Below are 16482 nucleotides of genomic sequence, written 5' to 3' on the forward strand. Positions count from 1 at the left end.
ACAGTTAATGCCGCGTGACGTCATCAGGCTCAAAGCGGCAGACAAAAAAGCTTATATTTTTGTCATTTTTAAAGCTGTCGAATTAATTTATTATGTTGAAAATAAATAATAAGATTTTGAAAAATTAGAAACTTCTTCATTACGATTCTGTCTGGACCATTTTTTGTCAATGCGCGTTTCTAGTGATTACTGTACTGTACTATCGTGTGCGTTTCTGTCTAGATCTTGTTCTGTGAGTGCACTTTTCTACGTTTGTCAAGCTTCTAAAATGCAACAAAAAATACTAATTAGATTTACCACTTAGTGTTTGTTTAAAAACGGCGTTTTTGTAAATTAATGACTCGTTTGTGCGTTAGTTAATTTTTGAAATTGAATAAATGCCGGCATTTTGCTTGTCACTGCGCCTGTCACATTTGACAGTGACAGCGTAGTAATGCCACAAAAATCAGCTGACGTAAATATTTTGTTTTATCAGTGACTTTGTGTGATTAGCAACGAAAAAATGGCTTGGACCAATTATCAAATTCTCTTGGCGCTTGTTATGGTGATAACAGGAAGTATCAACACCTTAAGTACCAAGTAAGTGTTTGAGGTTAAGTGCGCACTTCTACCGCATTTATCCAGGTGGGCTGACAGTCTCGACTCCGCTGGCAAAAATGGGGTGGTGCACGTCTTCGACCACCCCTTCTTCCAGGCCTCTTGCATGTTCATCGGCGAAATGTTGTGCTTGCTCACTTTCAAAATCCTCTACAAGGTTTACAGCCGGCGCTCGGACGGCTCCGAAGACGTCAACGAACTCACACGCGGAAATCGCAATTTCAGCCCTTTTGTGCTCTTCCTGCCCGCCATGTGTGACATGACGGCCACTTCGATCATGTACATTGGCCTCAACCTGACCTACGCCTCCAGTTTTCAAATGTTTAGGGGCTCTGTGATTATTTTCGTTGGTTTGCTCAGTGTGGGGTTCCTGGAGCGGATTCTGAAGAAGCGGGAGTGGGTGGGGATTTTTTTCGTTATTGTGGGGTTGGCGGTCGTGGGGGCGGCCGACTTTTTGGCCAAAGACACAAATGCGCAGAACCATGGCCGCAATGATGTGATTACGGGGGATCTTTTGATTGTCATCGCCCAGATTATCACCGCTATTCAGATGGTTGTGGAGGAGAAGTTTGTGGCTGGGCTGGACATTCCCCCGCTTCAGGCGATTGGTTGGGAGGGACTTTTTGGGTTTGTGGTTTTGGGGCTGTTGCAAATACCGTTTTATTTCATTAAAGCGGGGCCCCCGTTCACTAATAACCCCCATGGCACGCTAGAGGATGCCATCGATGCTCTGATACAGATTGGGCACAGTTGGCAGCTAATGTTTGCTATTTTAGGTAAGGCACGAATGGTTTTGGAGCACGACGAAGGAGTGTTCTAATAGAATGACTGACACAAAACGAGTGCAATATACTATTTTTTCTATTGAATGTTGTGAAAAAAAAAATCAAAAAGATTCAGAAAGTATTAAATGTATCCCAGAAATAAATACAAATCATTTTTCCTGAAATACACTAGATGTATATTTGATTGTTTCTTTAAAATGTTTAAAGAAGAACAAGTGACATTCTCGAGTTCGTTTTTTGAGAAAATGATTCAAAATCCGCTATCGTTTTTTGTTTAAAAATTCATATCTTCTTTATTATAAAAGGTACACATTTGGAACAAACACATTACGAGTATAACGCATTTTTTACGAAGAATTTAATAACGTCAATATTTTTTTAACCATTTGTTTAGCTGCAATAATTTTTTTTTTAATGAAGATTATAGAGGCGGCTGTGAAATTTTTCCTAATTTAATGTCTATTCATGTAATACATTATGTATTTTTAAAAAAACGTAATATTTTGCTTTTTCTTTATAGTAAGGCTTGAAAAAATATTCGATTTTTCATTACAACTATGACAAATATTTTACCCAATAAGTATTTATAATTATTATAATTATTTTTTAAATACGAATTAATTTAAGAAGAGCATAACAAAAACTTCTTTGCGATTAATAAAAAATGTTTGTTTCTAGATTTAAAATGACAAGCTTACGTTGAAATTATATTTTCTTGTTACACGTAAAAAAAATTCAATAAAACTTTATTATACAGAAAATTCGTTTACAAAACTTCTAGATTATTCGTACCTTTTATGTGAAATAATTTTTCCATGTCCAACTACTATACTATTTTAATTGTATTGTTTATCAAAAGTATATAAAAATATGTATTTATATATTTTTTGGATAAGAAATTTTGATTTTCAAAAATCTCTAGCCAACTATGATTATCTAACTTTATATTATAGTTTATACTGAGATTTTCATCTTACTAAACATAGCATAACACACACATAACATTATTAATCCTGTGTTCAATTAAAAAAAAACATGTCAGTGCATTGCAAAGGCTTCCATGGAAACACCAATCTTCAACAAAATAAAATATTTATTGTATTAGAGTTCCTTTATTGGGAGAGTTGGGACACTGAACGTCAAACCGAGCCAATTTTGTATTATGTGGATAGGGTATATATTTCTATCCTTTTTTATTAAAATTTTTGTTAGTAACTTATGTCAGAGGTTTATGTCGAAAATAATTTCAAGGTTATCATTGTTGTCAAATGCATAAAATGACATAATTTTACGTCAAATTTAACCAGGGACGTAGAAAACGTAGAAATTTTGGGATTACTATTTAAAAAAAGAAAATAATTGAATACCTACCAATATTAATGTTCACATTTCTGAAATTTTTCGATATTTATTTAATATTAAATACATAACTTAAAACATACTTCAATGCTAAAAATGCTTTTCTTTCAGTCACAATTTTTAGTTAAACATCTCGTCCCAAAAATTGGTCATCAAGAACCCTTCATATTTCCTGTCGTCTTTTTAAATTTTTTAAAAAATGATATTGAAGGTGTTCTCGTATGAAAAACGTAACAAAATCGTGAATTCCCAATAACTTTATAATTTGAAACAGAATCTAAAGTTCACGTAGATGCTGAAGGCGGCCAAGCAACGACAGGTTCAACTTTCTTAAAAATTAGAACCAATTTTGGGTTCAAGTACCTACGTATTTTATAAATGCATAGACAAATTCCCAAAATCTTATAGACTTTGTACATAACATTATTTAGACAATCCACTTTTTCAAATGCTTGTTAATAATAAACGTAAAACTTGGCAAGAAAGGTTCAATTTCTCACTATTTCATCGATGATTACCATTTCTTAAAGTTAAGGAAAAATGTTTATGATGAAGAGTTTAGACGTAAAATTCTTGAACTTGCAAAGAAATCTCTTTTAAAATTTGGAGTTCATATAAAAAAAAAACAGTGAATTGACGACGACTGCCTGTCTAAACCATTTCTAAATGCAGTTAGTCGACGAAAAATGGAAACATTTTCTGACAAATTTATTTGACTTTTCGCCAAATTTCAAGTGTAACACCACTGATTTCCATCCCAATTTGTTTTTTTACACATTCCAACCGACGTATATGAAACAAAATTTCGAAAATTGACATTCAGTGTCCCAACTCTCCCAATATAGGAACTCTATATTGTATAAGTTTTGCCTTATTTTTATCTCTTAGGTACAGTCACGATCAAAAAGAATGACACCCCGATCAACCGATCGCGAAGGCAAAGTCCTGACTAAAACATTTTTATTTAAAAACTCGTTTTTTAATTTGAAACCTGGTTTACAACATATCCAAGGGTGTCATTTTTTTTGATCGTGATTGTATTATTGAGAATTTAATTCTTTACCTATCTGCATTTTTTGGTTTGTCTTGTGCTCTAAAAACTTCTGAATTTTAAGTATATATTTTTTAAAAGTTATTACGTTCGTAAAATTTAAGTAAAAAAAACGCTCGGTTCCATAATTTTGCCGTACCGTTTATATTTTTTAATTTGAAATAAAATATAGTGGAAATTCTCGTGCTTACATTTGATTACTTGTTACTTGTTTGTTGTAATACAATGCATGTAGATATTACACGGAATTTAATCTACTTAGATTGCTCCGTTTAACTGATATTTAATATCATTTGACCAAAGAAAATATTGTTGGTGTGTGGAAAAAATAATTTGCCTGGTCTGTAGATAAGAGCGGTCACTGACATGTGTTCAACGGTTATGAATAAAAAATATCACGTGTGTGTTATATTCATTATGTTCGTTATTAAATTATTTGCTTTGTGTGGAAAATTGTGATAGGGAAAAACGCATCAATTATTATTGGTTTCCATTTCAGGGGTTCATCGTTGATATCACAAAAAATACGTAATTGAAGCCATTAATATAGCTATTGAAAGTATAAATCAATTGATTATTGATTGTGTTATCTTACAAATAATTAAAGAAAATAAGGAAGAGCAAATACGCCATTAAAATAATTAGATTATTATTTATGTAAACGGACTTTACAATTGATTTAAATTGTTTGAGATAATTTAGAATAATTAGAATCCTAGTTTCTAAAATGCATACATTGCGATTGTCGATAAGGTTTTTTAATGACTATCTTTTGTTGAAAGTTTATGGCACGAACGAAGTGAGTGTCATAAAAGTATTAGATTTGCGCACGTCCATTAAAAAATAAAACAGGTGTTTTTTTGTCTGTTAGACTGTTTTTCCATCACATTGGCATTAAAATCAACTTTGTCAAATTTTAAAAATGTTTGCATTAGACGAATAAAAATTACAGGAACAATAATTTCCATCGCTTTCTTCAACTTTGCTGGCATAAGTGTGACCAAAGAGATATCAGCTACGACCCGAATGGTCCTAGATAGTGTCCGTACAATAATAATATGGGTAGTAAGTTTGATGTTCCTTGATCAAAAATTCCATTGGCTTCAGGTACATTTTTTCATAAGTCTTGGACATTTTTCCTAATACTTTTTTCCAGTTGTTAGGTTTCGTCGCTTTATTATACGGAATGTGCCTTTACAACGGAATCACTTGCACATTTATTTTCATAAAAATTCGAGCATTTTTCATCCGACTTAGGTACCGAGGCATGGAGGAAGACAGCATTATTGAAAATCGAACGGCTGATCTACCAGATGATTCAACACCGGCCTAAAGCCACTTGTTTGAAACGAAAAGACTAATCTTATTGTGAAACTGTTTTAAAAAATATAAACGAATTGTTTACTTAGGTAAAATTTATTTCAAGTTTTGTATGTACATGTAGATTATTTTTTAATAAAAGTGTTTTCTCGAAAGTTATTTACCATTCCAACACTCCCGGTATGTATTTATCGATCAATTTTTCGTAATAGGGCCACAGTGCTTCAATGTCCGGGATTTCGGTGCTCTTGGTGTATAAATCATATTGGCTGAAAAAAAAAATTATTGTTATTTAACAAACTAGTTCAATAATGAAGGTGAAATATATAAGATTTATGAGAAGTCTAATTTTGTTTAACAAGTATAATGTTTGCCAAAACGAGTGAGCGCAGCGTGAATTGTACTGAAAAAAATGGACTGACGAATTACTTATTCAAAAAAAAGATATTGAAAAATAAGAGCTAGTACACAGTTTTTTTTATTTAAATTTAAAATTTCTTTTGAAATTATATATGTTTAAATGGAATTATGGTGTGCAAAAAAAGTCTAATGAAATGTTTCCTACAATTAGGCAACTTACTTAAATTTCAAAACCCAATCCTTGATTTCCTCCTCATCTTCCTTAGTTGTTAAATGTTGGTAATTGTTACTTGAGTGCCAAGGATAAAAACTATGGAAACGAATCATCCACAAGGCTTGTTTCGGAAGAGTTGATTTATTATGCACCAAAACGCGATACAAGTACTCATCATGACCCCAAGAAAGTAACAAATTTTCCAGTCCACAGTTTGGTTTGTAAATCCCATATTTTGTACTGGAAAAGATTTTTAAAATGTGCTTCTTATTTTTAATGCTAGAGGAAAAATTAAACAAATTTTCATAAAAATATTTATTTATTATTTTTAAAACAACGCCTTTGAACACTATTTAGCAATCTTAGGTTATGAATTCTGGTGGGCTGGTTTAGTAGGCAACCAACAATACAATGATAAAAATTGTACTACGACATCCGTAAACATGTCAGGGCATGCTGCGAGTTGATATTTCGTCTAATATTTCCAAAGCCACGAATCGTAGAAGAAAAATTGATTTTTTTAAATCTTTTTCAACTTTTTGACTGGCTTCAAAATTAATGTATAATGCGTACTTACTTATATTTGGGATTTTTTCCATCGACGTTATCGACGAAAGAAGTGTCTCTATAGACAATATCTTTGCCCCAGTCACAGCCCACTACGAAGGTGTCGCCGACAACAGCCCACTGTGGTTCCCCATAGAATGCCATAACTTTGCCCAAATCATGAATTAGTCCAGTTAGTTGGAACCAGTCTAAGTCAGGATAGTCTTTTCGTATTCTTTCAGCCGTTTGGAAGGCATGGACGATGTTGGGAAGATCAACATCGGGATCACTTTCATCAACCAAGTCGTTAAGGCGGATTAGGGCTTTTTTGATTGTTGATTTGAAGTGGTTGAACTTGGTCCAAGTTTTTATTTTTTCTGTTTGAAGTTAATCCAAATATTAATAGAGGAACTTAGGCAAATTTAAACGAAAATAAGATTTATAATCTGATAATAATGTTGTCTGCCCACATAATAAGAATAAAATTTGCAAACAATAATAAAAAAGAAAACATTCGATTTTTTTGGAAATTGTTTTATTTTGACAAAAACCGGTGATCTCCTTAACAAGCTATTTTTTATTAACTTTTATTAAAAACTCTAAGATTTTTTGCTATTTTTTATTCTCACCTAATTTTTGTTTATATTTTTTGACAATTTTTATTTTTTGAGAAAAGATGTCGCTAGATTTTGATTAAATATATATAAACAAACAGAATAATAAAATTTTTCTTTTAAAATAAAAAGCTTCGACGAAAATTCAGAAAAAAATTTATTTGAAAACTTACTTTAAACTATTTTTTTAATATGTTTGTTGCTTTTTTATTTTAATAAAAGTTTGCCATTTTTTTATAAACTTTTTCATCTCTTTTTCTTTCCAGTTTTAGGATTTTTATTCTTTGTTCTTATTTGTGTTACACTGAATTTTGCAAAAATTTTTTTATTTTCTTTCTTCTTTTTTCTCTTAGTAGATATTTTTTTTCTTTATCTAATGTTTGTATTGTTTAATTTTTTTTCAAAATATTGCCATTAAGAATCGGTTTTATAATCATTAGCTCTTTATTTTTATACAAAATCACCTTGATTTATATAACAACAGATCTTAATTGATTTCAAAGATTTTTCTTTTTTTTTTCAATATTTATACATTCTTCTTTCTTTTTCACAGGTTTACGTTCTACCTTTTTTTTAAAGTACATTTTTACACCACTATATGCACAATTACTAATTAGCGTATCAATTTTTCATATTTCTTAATCATTCTGTTCATTTTCTTCTTTTTGGTTTGCTTTAATTCACTTATATTTTTCTTTCTCTTACGTTTTTGTGTTTCCCATTTCTAACTTTTTTCTCTGATTAAACAAAAAGCTTTGACGAAAATTCAGTCTAGAGTTCTATTTAATTACAAGAACAAGAAAAGTTTGTTCGTACTATTTTTTTTAATATCTTTGTTGCCTTTTTTATTTTAAATAAAATTAAAGTGTTTCTATGATATGATTGTAGTTTTTCTATTATTTTTCCTAGTTTTATGATTGTTATTCACTTTTCTGTTTTTTTTTCTTACACTGAATTTTTCGCTAATTTTTTTTCATTTTTTTTTCTTCTTTTTTCTCTTCTTTTGGCAATAACGCAACGCTAGATTAAGACGATCTTTTTTACTTTTATATTTTCGTCGTTTTTTATGCTTACTAAAGTATTCTTCTAGTAGGTAAGTTTAAAGAGTTTTGTCCATTTTTTTAATTATCTATTACTATCTCTATTTTGTATATTATTTCTTTTAAATTTTACTTATTAGGTATTACATAACAGTTACTGAAATAAAAAAAAAATTACAAGAACTGACACTTATATTATCTTAGCAGCCAGTCATATTAATCAAGAAAAAGTAATATAAAACAAAAAAAAACATCACAAGTTAACAGATGATTTATGTCAATTTCAGTAAAAATAAACAATAATCTAGGACTTAAATTTTTAAGTTTTACAAACACATGTCTTTAGAGTAATCTGGCTCAAATAATTCGACATTGGACGCAGAGTGTTATTATACAATGTGTTTTTAAATGATTGTCATCTAGTTAACTTTGAATTGGTTCACATGTAAAAATTTGTGCCGCTCTGCTCAATTGAATATTGAATTGAATGAATCATTAGTTCTATGAAGCGGCATTTTCTGATTTTACATGAGAAATTCACAGACGACTAGATGAGAATCATTTAAAAACACTTTGTATTTCCTTTCTGAACTGCGTGTTTTTTTTAATAGAAAAATGTAATTTTTTCAATTACATAATTATAATAAGAATCTTTATTAATTCGTGAACCGTATTCAAAATTTTCCACGACTGCAAAAGCACCACACTTCAGTTACGAAAATAATAATAATAATGATAACAATAACAGTAAGATATTTTACCTTGAACGAACTCCACGGTCTGGTACGTGTGCATTTCCTTGTACGTTTTTCGGACTCTTTCCTTGATGGGATCATTTTCGTCAACCGAATAGTCCCGGAATTGTCCTACGGGTTTTTTGGCAAAGCCTGGTTCTGGCCGCAGCAATTCCGACGGGTCGATCACTTTGATCGGCTGATTTTCCTGTTAAATTTGTAAATAATTTTCGACAAGTGTTTTTCGCTCACTCACCAGGATAACGCTCATCTTTGACGATTCGGTGACAATTGACGAGATCTCGCTAAATACGTTATTTAAAACTGGTGTTATCACGAAATTAAATTGCGATAAGTGATTGACAAAAATTGGTCAAAAAGTAATTTACAATAACAGGCAATGGTAGAGGTCATATTATTACTTGATATTGATTTATCCGAGGATTTATCTTATATTTTCGTAAAAAGTAATTACAGTCTTGTTTATTAATCGATTTGGTGTAATTAATATGGAAAATTTTAATTTGCCGATCACGTGTGCGGCTAAAGCCTACACTGACTGGATTTTTTTTTGAGTTTTGATTAATTATTCGATTAAAGTTAATGAAATTTTTTGTAATTTGGTAAATGTCTATCAATCCTAAAAGCTATTATCATATTTACATTATTACGATGATTTTCAAAAAATAATTGAATTAAGTTGTGATAAAATCGCAGATGGGAGGCAGCTTTATTAACACTTGTGATTAGGACAAAATAAGTTGTTCACACAAATGAGCTAATGTTGAACGTTTTTATTAATAATGTATACAGCGAACAGGAAATTTTTGTATAAAAATTTCCGTTTTTTTACAAATAACATAAAACTTTCTACTAAAATGTTTAAAATGCTTATTTTGTTTCGTATAATTATTTCAATTAAGTGTTATTTTTCGTTTTAGTTTTATTTTTTCAAAAAGGTTTTTTTATTGTACTTACAAAAAAACTAAATGAGTTAGATTATCCTTCACATGGAGTCAGTAAGAAACTAACATTCTTTATGTATATTATTTCTAAGGTGGACAAGGTACGTTTATCTTTTCAATTTTAATCAATATGAGTTTTTTATGTAAATAATACTTGTCATGTTATCAGTTATCACTGTCATAAGTTAGCTTCGCAGCTTTTATAAAAAAACATTTTATTTAAACTTAATACATAAAAAACAAATTAAGTTTAAGTATTTTTTTTTCAACTAAAATAATTAAAAAAAAATTGTTAAACTTTTCCACGTTTAATTACTTTTAAAATTTGCAAACTTGGAAAAATAAATGATGAGATTTCAAAACGAAAACTAAAATACCTACCTAGATAAAAATACTCATACTTTAATTTGTGGGCATAATTCACTGATTTTTCGGCTTGTTTTGATGAAACCTCGAAATAAGATAGTTTTTTGGTTATATTATTATGCAAAATATTGACATTTGTGTTCTAAATACATATTAAATGATTTTTTGTTTCTTCTTTGATGTTTTATGTTCTCTTTCTTCTAATGTATTTTTTGTTTTTTCTTTGTCTTTGTTTTCATTTTTTTTTGCTTTTATTTATTTTTTATTTTTTCTCTCTTCTTTTACCTCATGCTATCTTTTGCACATTTGTGTATTTTTCTATTATTTCTTCTTTTTTTGTCTTTATGCTCAATTATTTAGAATTTATCTATCATTGTTTTTTTTCTTAGTATACGACATGTGGGTTTTTAATTTGACTTAAGTATTAAATTGTGATTGCTGTTTGTTTGTAGATAGAATAGATAGAATATAAATTTAATTAAGATTTTGTAAAGTTATTAATCTAAGAAATAATTAAACCTACTTATCGCCAAATTACAAATTTAAATTTATTTTAATCAGACAGTTTTTTCAGTTTTTATGCAACAAAAGCGGAAACCATATTACTTAATAGTTTATTTATTCATGCAAACATACCATAAAGTACTATAATTGGAGATACATTCTAATAATAAGACTATTGGTGTCATGTTAATTTTTTTAAGTTGTTCTTCATGTAGGCACGTAAATTATTAAATAGAAAAATCAAAATACATTTAAAAAAATATTAACTTTATTGTTGGTAAGTATTTACAAAAATAAAAAATACGTATGTTATCTAAACTACTAAAAGGTAACTTGTGTGCTGTCACAAAATCAAAAGAACAAAAAATCATTTGTCAAATTATTATGGTAGTCGGTTTAGTGAATAATTTTTTTGATTTTGGGACTGAAAGGTACTACAATTTTAGATTTAATTATTAAAATCTGTTTTGCTAACTTGTTTCACTGACGATACGTCTGATGGTTTTGCTTTGGGCTGTTCGGCGACTTTCTTTTTACTGTGAACTGAAAAAAATGTAAATTTTAATTTTTTTACAGGGTTATTCGTATTTATGCGGCATTTAATTAAATAGGTTTGTCGACACTTCTCTGAGACATTTTTGCATATACAGGCTGATTTTTTAAAATGTCATAAAAATATATGGTTATTATTTAAAATTTTAAAGGTGGCTCCAATTTCCTGTAGCTCCGGAAGTTCAATTATTTTGAAAATATTTTAGTTGAATTCAGAATGATTGATTTCGTAAGAAGGTAAAAAGTTTCTAAAAGAATTAGCTTGTATAAAAAATACATTGTCAATGACCAATATTTATCAAAACGCTGCGAATACGGTTAAAGCTACAAAAAAAGTGTAAGGAACAAAGTTGTAGAGAATTAAATTTGCTATAAAAAAAGTCCGCGACACCATATGTCTATCTTGAACGGTTTAGGTATAAATCAAATTCTCAATACCTGACCACAGGTAAAATGGAACAAAACCGTTGTTTCAGCGTCATTGGGGCCTAAACGGCCAAAGATTGAGATATGATCCCGCTAACTTTTTTGAAGAAAATTTAATTCTCTACAACTTTCTTCCCAACATTTTTCTTGTATCTTTAACCGTATTCCCAGCGTTTTGCAAAGTATGAGGCGTAGCTCAAATTTTTTATTTTAAGTATACTAATTTAATTTAATTTAACTTCACATTTTTGTATTTTTTTCAAATAATTACTGAATTAATTTCAATTAACGCTCGAAGCGCCCCTATTTTTATTTCTCCGTACTAGATATTTGGGTACGATTTTTTATCTCGTTTTGCCTCCTAATCCATAGTGCTCCCTAGTTCAAATATTGCCGCATAAATAGCTATGAGAATGAAACTTACTTGTCAAGAGCGTAATAGAACCTTTCGGTTTAAAAAAAAATGTCATAAAATTGTATGGTTATTATTTAAAATTTCAAAGGTGGCTCCAATCTCTCGTAACTCCGAAAGTTCAATTATTTTGAAAATAATTTAGTTGAATTCATAATGGTTAATTTTGTAAAAGAGTAAAAAGTTTCTAAAAAAATCAGCCTGTATAAAAAATACATTGTCAATGACCAATATTTATCAAAACGCTGGGAATACGGTTAAAGCTACAAAAAAAGTGTAAGGAACAAAGTTGTAGAGAATTAAATTTGCTATAAAAAAGTCTGCGACACCATATATCTATCTTGAACGGTTTAGGTATAAATTAATTTCTCAATACCTGACCACAGGTAAAATGGTACGAAACGTTGTTTCAGCGTCATTGGGGCCTAAACGGCCAAAGATAGAGATATGTTCCCGCTGAATTTTTTGAAGAAAATTTAATTCTCTACAACTTTCTTCCCTACATTTTTCTTGTATCTTTAACCGTATTCCCAGCGTTTTGCAAAGTATGAGGCGTAGTTCAAATTTTTTATTTTAAGTATACTAATTATTCAATTTAACTTCACATTTTTGTATTTTTTCCAAATAATTACTGAATTAATTTCAATTAACGCTCGAAGCGCCCCTATTTTTATTTCTCCGTACTAGATGTTTGGGTACGATTTTTTATCTCGTTTCGCCTCCTAATCCATAGTGCTCCCTAGTTCAAATATTGCCGCATAAATAGCTATGAGAATGAAACTTACTTGTCAAGAGCGTAATAGGACCTTTCGGTTTAAAAAAAAATGTCATAAAATTGTATGGTTATTATTTAAAATTTCAAAGGTGACTCCAATCTCTCGTAGCTCCGAAAGTTCAATTATTTTGAAAATAATTTAGTTGAATTCATAATGGTTAATTTTGTAAAAGAGTAAAAAGTTTCTAAAAAAATCAGCCTGTATAAAAAATACATTGTCAATGACCAATATTTATCAAAACGCTGGGAATACGGTTAAAGCTACAAAAAAAGTGTAAAGAACAAAGTTGTAGAGAATTAAATTTGCTATAAAAAAGTCCGCGACACCATATATCTATCTTGAACGGTTTAGGTATAAATCAAATTCTCAATATCTGACCACAGGTAAAATGGGACGAAACCGTTGTTTCAGCGTCATTGGGGCCTAAACGGCCAAAGATTGAGATATGATCCCGCTAACTTTTTTGAAGAAAATTTAATTCTCTACAACTTTCTTTCCAACATTTTTCTTGTATCTTTAACCGTATTCCCAGCGTTTTGCACAGTATGAGGCGTAGCTCAAATTTTTCATTTTAAGTATACTAATTTAATTTAATTTAACTTCACATTTTTGTATTTTTTTCAAATAATTACTGAATTAATTTTAATTAACGCTCGAAGCGCCCCTATTTTTATTTCTCCGTACTAGATGTTTGGGTACGATTTTTTATCTCGTTTCGCCTCCTAATCCATAGTGCTCCCTAGTTCAAATATTGCCGCTTAAATAGCTATGAGAATGAAACTTACTTGTCAAGAGCGTAATAGGACCTTTCGGTTTAAAAAAAAATGTCTTAAATTGTATGGTTATTATTTAAAATTTCAAAGGTGGCTCCAATCTCTCGTAGCTCCGAAAGTTCAATTATTTTGAAAATAATTTAGTTGAATTCATAATGGTTAATTTTGTAAAAGAGTAAAAAGTTTCTAAAAAAATCAGCCTGTATAAAAAATACATTGTCAATGACCAATATTTATCAAAACGCTGGGAATACGGTTAAAGCTACAAAAAAAGTGTAAAGAACAAAGTTGTAGAGAATTAAATTTGCTATAAAAAAAGTCCGCGACACCATATATCTATCTTGAACGGTTTAGGTATCTTCAACCGTATTCCCAGCGTTTTGTAAAGTACGAGGCGTAGCTCAAATTTTTAATTTTAAATATACTAATTTAATTTAATTTAACTTAACATTTTTGTATTTTTTCCAAATAATTACTGAATTAATTTCAATTAACGCTCGAAGCGCCCCTATTTTTATTTCTCCGTACTAGATGTTTGGGTACGATTTTTTATCTCGTTTTGCCTCCTAATCCATAGTGCTCCCTAGTTCAAATATTGCCGCATAAATAGCTATGAGAATGAAACTTACTTGTCAAGAGCGTAATAGGACCTTTCGGTTTAAAAAAAAATGTCATAAAATTGTATGGTTATTATTTAAAATTTCAAAGGTGGCTCCAATCTCTCGTAGCTCCGGAAGTTCAATTATTTTGAAAATAATTTAGTTGATTTCGTAGAAAGGTAAAAAGTTTCTAAAAGAATCAGCCTGTATAAAAAATACATTGTCAATGACCAATATTTATCAAAACGCTGCAAATACGGTTAAAGCTACAAAAAAAGTGTAAGGAACAAAGTTGTAGAGAATTAAATTTTCTACAAAAAAGTCCGCGACACCATATGTCTATCTTGAACGGTTTAGGTATAAATTAATTTCTCAATACCTGACCACAGGTAAAATGGAACGAAACCGTTGTTTCAGCGTCATTGGGGCCTAAAAGGCCAAAGATAGAGATATGTTCCCGCTAACTTTTTTTATGAAAATTTAATTCTCTACAACTTTCTTCCCTACATTTTTCTTGTATCTTCATCCGTATTCCCAGCGTTTTGTAAAGTATAAGGCGTAGCTCAAATTTTTAATTTTAAATATACTAATTTAATTCAATTTAACTTAACAATTTTGTATTCATTCCAAATAATTACTGAATTAATTTCAATTACCGCTGAAAGCGCCCCTATTTTTACTCTACCGTACTATATGTTTGGGTACGATTTTTCCATCGCGTCTCCTAACCCATAGTGCTCCCTAGTCTAAATATTGCCGCATAAATAGCTATGAGAATGAAACTTACTTGTCAAAAGCGTAATAGGACCTTCCGGTTTTTTAACTTTGTCATCTTTCAAATTTGGCGCCACTTGTAACCCGGAACTGACTCGATAAATGGGCAGGGGAATCACCGTCGAGGACACCGGCACCAGATCTAGTATAAACGCCGCATTAGTCTAACAAGAAAACTGTAATTTACATACTGTGTGGGTTTGCAACATCCACATAAGTCAAGGTAAAATTAGCACGACACGACTTCACAAAAGCCATCTGGAAAATTCTTTAATTCATGATAAGATGAAATTTTTTCGTATTTTCTTCATTGTTGATTTTGTTGACTGTACAAAAAAAATAACTCACCTGGTTCCAAGATTTTGTTTTGGTTGTATTTGTAAACGGTTGGTAAACCGTGCGCCCAACCCACGAAAATCACACACAACCACACTTTGGTGTACATAGTGTTGGGAAAAACTCAAAAAAGTTGCGTTTTGAAAGAGATGTGGTTTTTACGACTGCACGTTTGGGAAAATCGGCCGCACTTGTCTCTCCATTGGCTCAAACAATTCGTGCTGATGCGAAAAATGTTCAAACAAACACAAGGTCGGCTTTTTTGAGCGCGATTGAGTGAAAGTTGCCGCAACCTACATACGTTTTTCAAATAACTTTCGTTTTTTTCTCCCGAATTTATTAATTGATTAAGTCCTGGCAGGTGATTTGTTTACTTATTCTCGTCATGTTCGTGTCCCTGTCGTGCCATATAAATGATGGTGGCAGGGTATTGTGTGTCCTCTGCTCATTGGGGACCCATTTCAGGTGTGTTATTAGACCTTGTGTAATTGAAACTATCCCCTAAATTATATCAACGAACTCCCTTCAGTTGGACTCATATTTATGCGCTTAGTTGGCCAGTGAATATAGTTTTAAGAAGTCGGAGATTTGCATTGTGATGGGTGAGAGCGGTTTGAGGCTAATGACACTTTTCATCCTCCACTTTCTCATGATGAATTGGGAATTGCGTGCGATAACACATGGGAAAGAGCAAAATTTCAACTGCCGACTATTTATTTTTTCCAAGGAATTTAGCTTGATTAAGTGGGCAGGAAAATAATTTAAATAAAATAAGGACCGTATTGTGGCACAAAGTAACTGGGTCTTGACAGAATTTGTAGCTAAGCCTCAAAACTAATAATCGCACAGAATCCAGCGTATGCTATTAAATACGTTGCATTTTTTTCTACGCCTGTGAATTTTTTTAGATTTTTTTTACAATTCTTTATAATTGAAATTAATTAAATAAAAATGAAAAATTTAAATAAACGTAATTAATTTTGGTGCTTGCAAATTTTTTGCTCCCAAACATCATTTTTAAGCAGAATAATACTAGAAATAATAAAATTTTGATTACTTTTTTATATTCTTATTTTGATATTAATTTTCTTAATTTAATTGGTTTCGGAGTTATTGCTTGATAAATGCTCCGAATACTTGGAATCGACCAAAATAGCGACAATTTGAAGTTGAAGTTAAGTTATTAAATTTTAGGAAAAAAAATAAAAAATTTAAATCTCGTGAAAAGCTGGTACCATACAGAAAATGAACCGCTGAATTTAATGGAACAAACCGCATTCCTCTACGACTTTTAGTTTTCGAGTTATGAATTTTTTTAAAGAATAAAATTTTCCACTATGACATAATGGCTACCCTAAATTTAGGCAAAAAATTTTAAA

At 30.5% G+C, this 16482-nt stretch overlaps 3 protein-coding genes across 5 annotated transcripts; 1 reads left to right on the forward strand and 2 right to left on the reverse strand.

Annotated features, from left to right (window-relative positions):
• Positions 1-386: 386 nt before the first annotated feature.
• Positions 387-5267, forward strand: Tango9 (Transport and Golgi organization 9). The gene is made up of 4 exons (XM_961467.4): positions 387-579; positions 625-1373; positions 4745-4899; positions 4949-5267. The coding sequence occupies exons 1-4, from the start codon at positions 503-505 to the stop codon at positions 5123-5125; spliced, it is 1158 nt and encodes a 385-aa protein (XP_966560.1). The 5' UTR covers positions 387-502; the 3' UTR covers positions 5126-5267.
• On the reverse strand, positions 5190-8944 carry Miox (Myo-inositol oxygenase). Its single transcript, XM_015980897.1, has 5 exons — positions 8877-8944; positions 8648-8828; positions 6264-6609; positions 5693-5926; positions 5190-5381 (listed from the first exon to the last, which is right to left on the reverse strand). The coding sequence occupies exons 1-5, from the start codon at positions 8889-8891 to the stop codon at positions 5273-5275; spliced, it is 885 nt and encodes a 294-aa protein (XP_015836383.1). The 5' UTR covers positions 8892-8944; the 3' UTR covers positions 5190-5272.
• A 1757-nt stretch (positions 8945-10701) lies between these two features.
• Positions 10702-15362, reverse strand: LOC100141997 (uncharacterized). 3 transcript variants are annotated; one of them, XM_064358466.1, is made up of 4 exons: positions 15116-15362; positions 14802-14909; positions 13407-13427; positions 10702-10998 (listed from the first exon to the last, which is right to left on the reverse strand). In XM_064358466.1, the coding sequence occupies exons 1-4, from the start codon at positions 15210-15212 to the stop codon at positions 10904-10906; spliced, it is 321 nt and encodes a 106-aa protein (XP_064214536.1). In that variant the 5' UTR covers positions 15213-15362; the 3' UTR covers positions 10702-10903. The 3 variants fall into 3 exon arrangements, with proteins under 3 accessions (XP_064214536.1, XP_064214535.1, XP_001806936.1); XM_064358465.1 differs by lacking the exon at positions 13407-13427 and adding an exon at positions 12631-12651 and having other exon boundaries at positions 15116-15360; XM_001806884.4 differs by lacking the exon at positions 13407-13427 and having other exon boundaries at positions 14781-14909; positions 15116-15351.
• Between the last annotated feature and the right edge of the window lie 1120 nt (positions 15363-16482).

The sequence above is a fragment of the Tribolium castaneum genome, chromosome 8 (assembly GCF_031307605.1).
Source record: "Tribolium castaneum strain GA2 chromosome 8, icTriCast1.1, whole genome shotgun sequence".
In the NCBI taxonomy this organism is placed as follows: Eukaryota; Metazoa; Arthropoda; class Insecta; order Coleoptera; family Tenebrionidae; genus Tribolium; species Tribolium castaneum.

What these genes read in the sequence shown, in the direction of transcription:
- Tango9 (XM_961467.4), top strand. Translation starts at nt 503, where the DNA reads ATGGCTTGGACCAATTATCAAATTCTCTTGGCGCTTGTTATGGTGATA. An exon ending in GCTAATGTTTGCTATTTTAG is followed by an intron (nt 1,374 to 4,744) that starts GTAAGGCACGAA and finishes TAAAAATTACAG; the next exon opens with GAACAATAATTTCCATCGCT. An exon ending in AAAAATTCCATTGGCTTCAG is followed by an intron (nt 4,900 to 4,948) that starts GTACATTTTTTC and finishes ACTTTTTTCCAG; the next exon opens with TTGTTAGGTTTCGTCGCTTT.
- Miox (XM_015980897.1), bottom strand. An exon ending in GGAAAAAATCCCAAATATAA is followed by an intron (nt 5,927 to 6,263) that starts GTAAGTACGCAT and finishes AATCTTTTCCAG; the next exon opens with TACAAAATATGGGATTTACA. An exon ending in GATTGGGTTTTGAAATTTAA is followed by an intron (nt 5,382 to 5,692) that starts GTAAGTTGCCTA and finishes TTTTTTTTTCAG; the next exon opens with CCAATATGATTTATACACCA.
- LOC100141997 (XM_064358466.1), bottom strand. Translation starts at nt 15,212, where the DNA reads ATGTACACCAAAGTGTGGTTGTGTGTGATTTTCGTGGGTTGGGCGCAC. An exon ending in CAAAGTTAAAAAACCGGAAG is followed by an intron (nt 13,428 to 14,801) that starts GTCCTATTACGC and finishes TTAAACCGAAAG; the next exon opens with GTCCTATTACGCTCTTGACA. An exon ending in TCCTATTACGCTCTTGACAA is followed by an intron (nt 10,999 to 13,406) that starts GTAAGTTTCATT and finishes CATTTTTTTCAG; the next exon opens with TTCACAGTAAAAAGAAAGTC.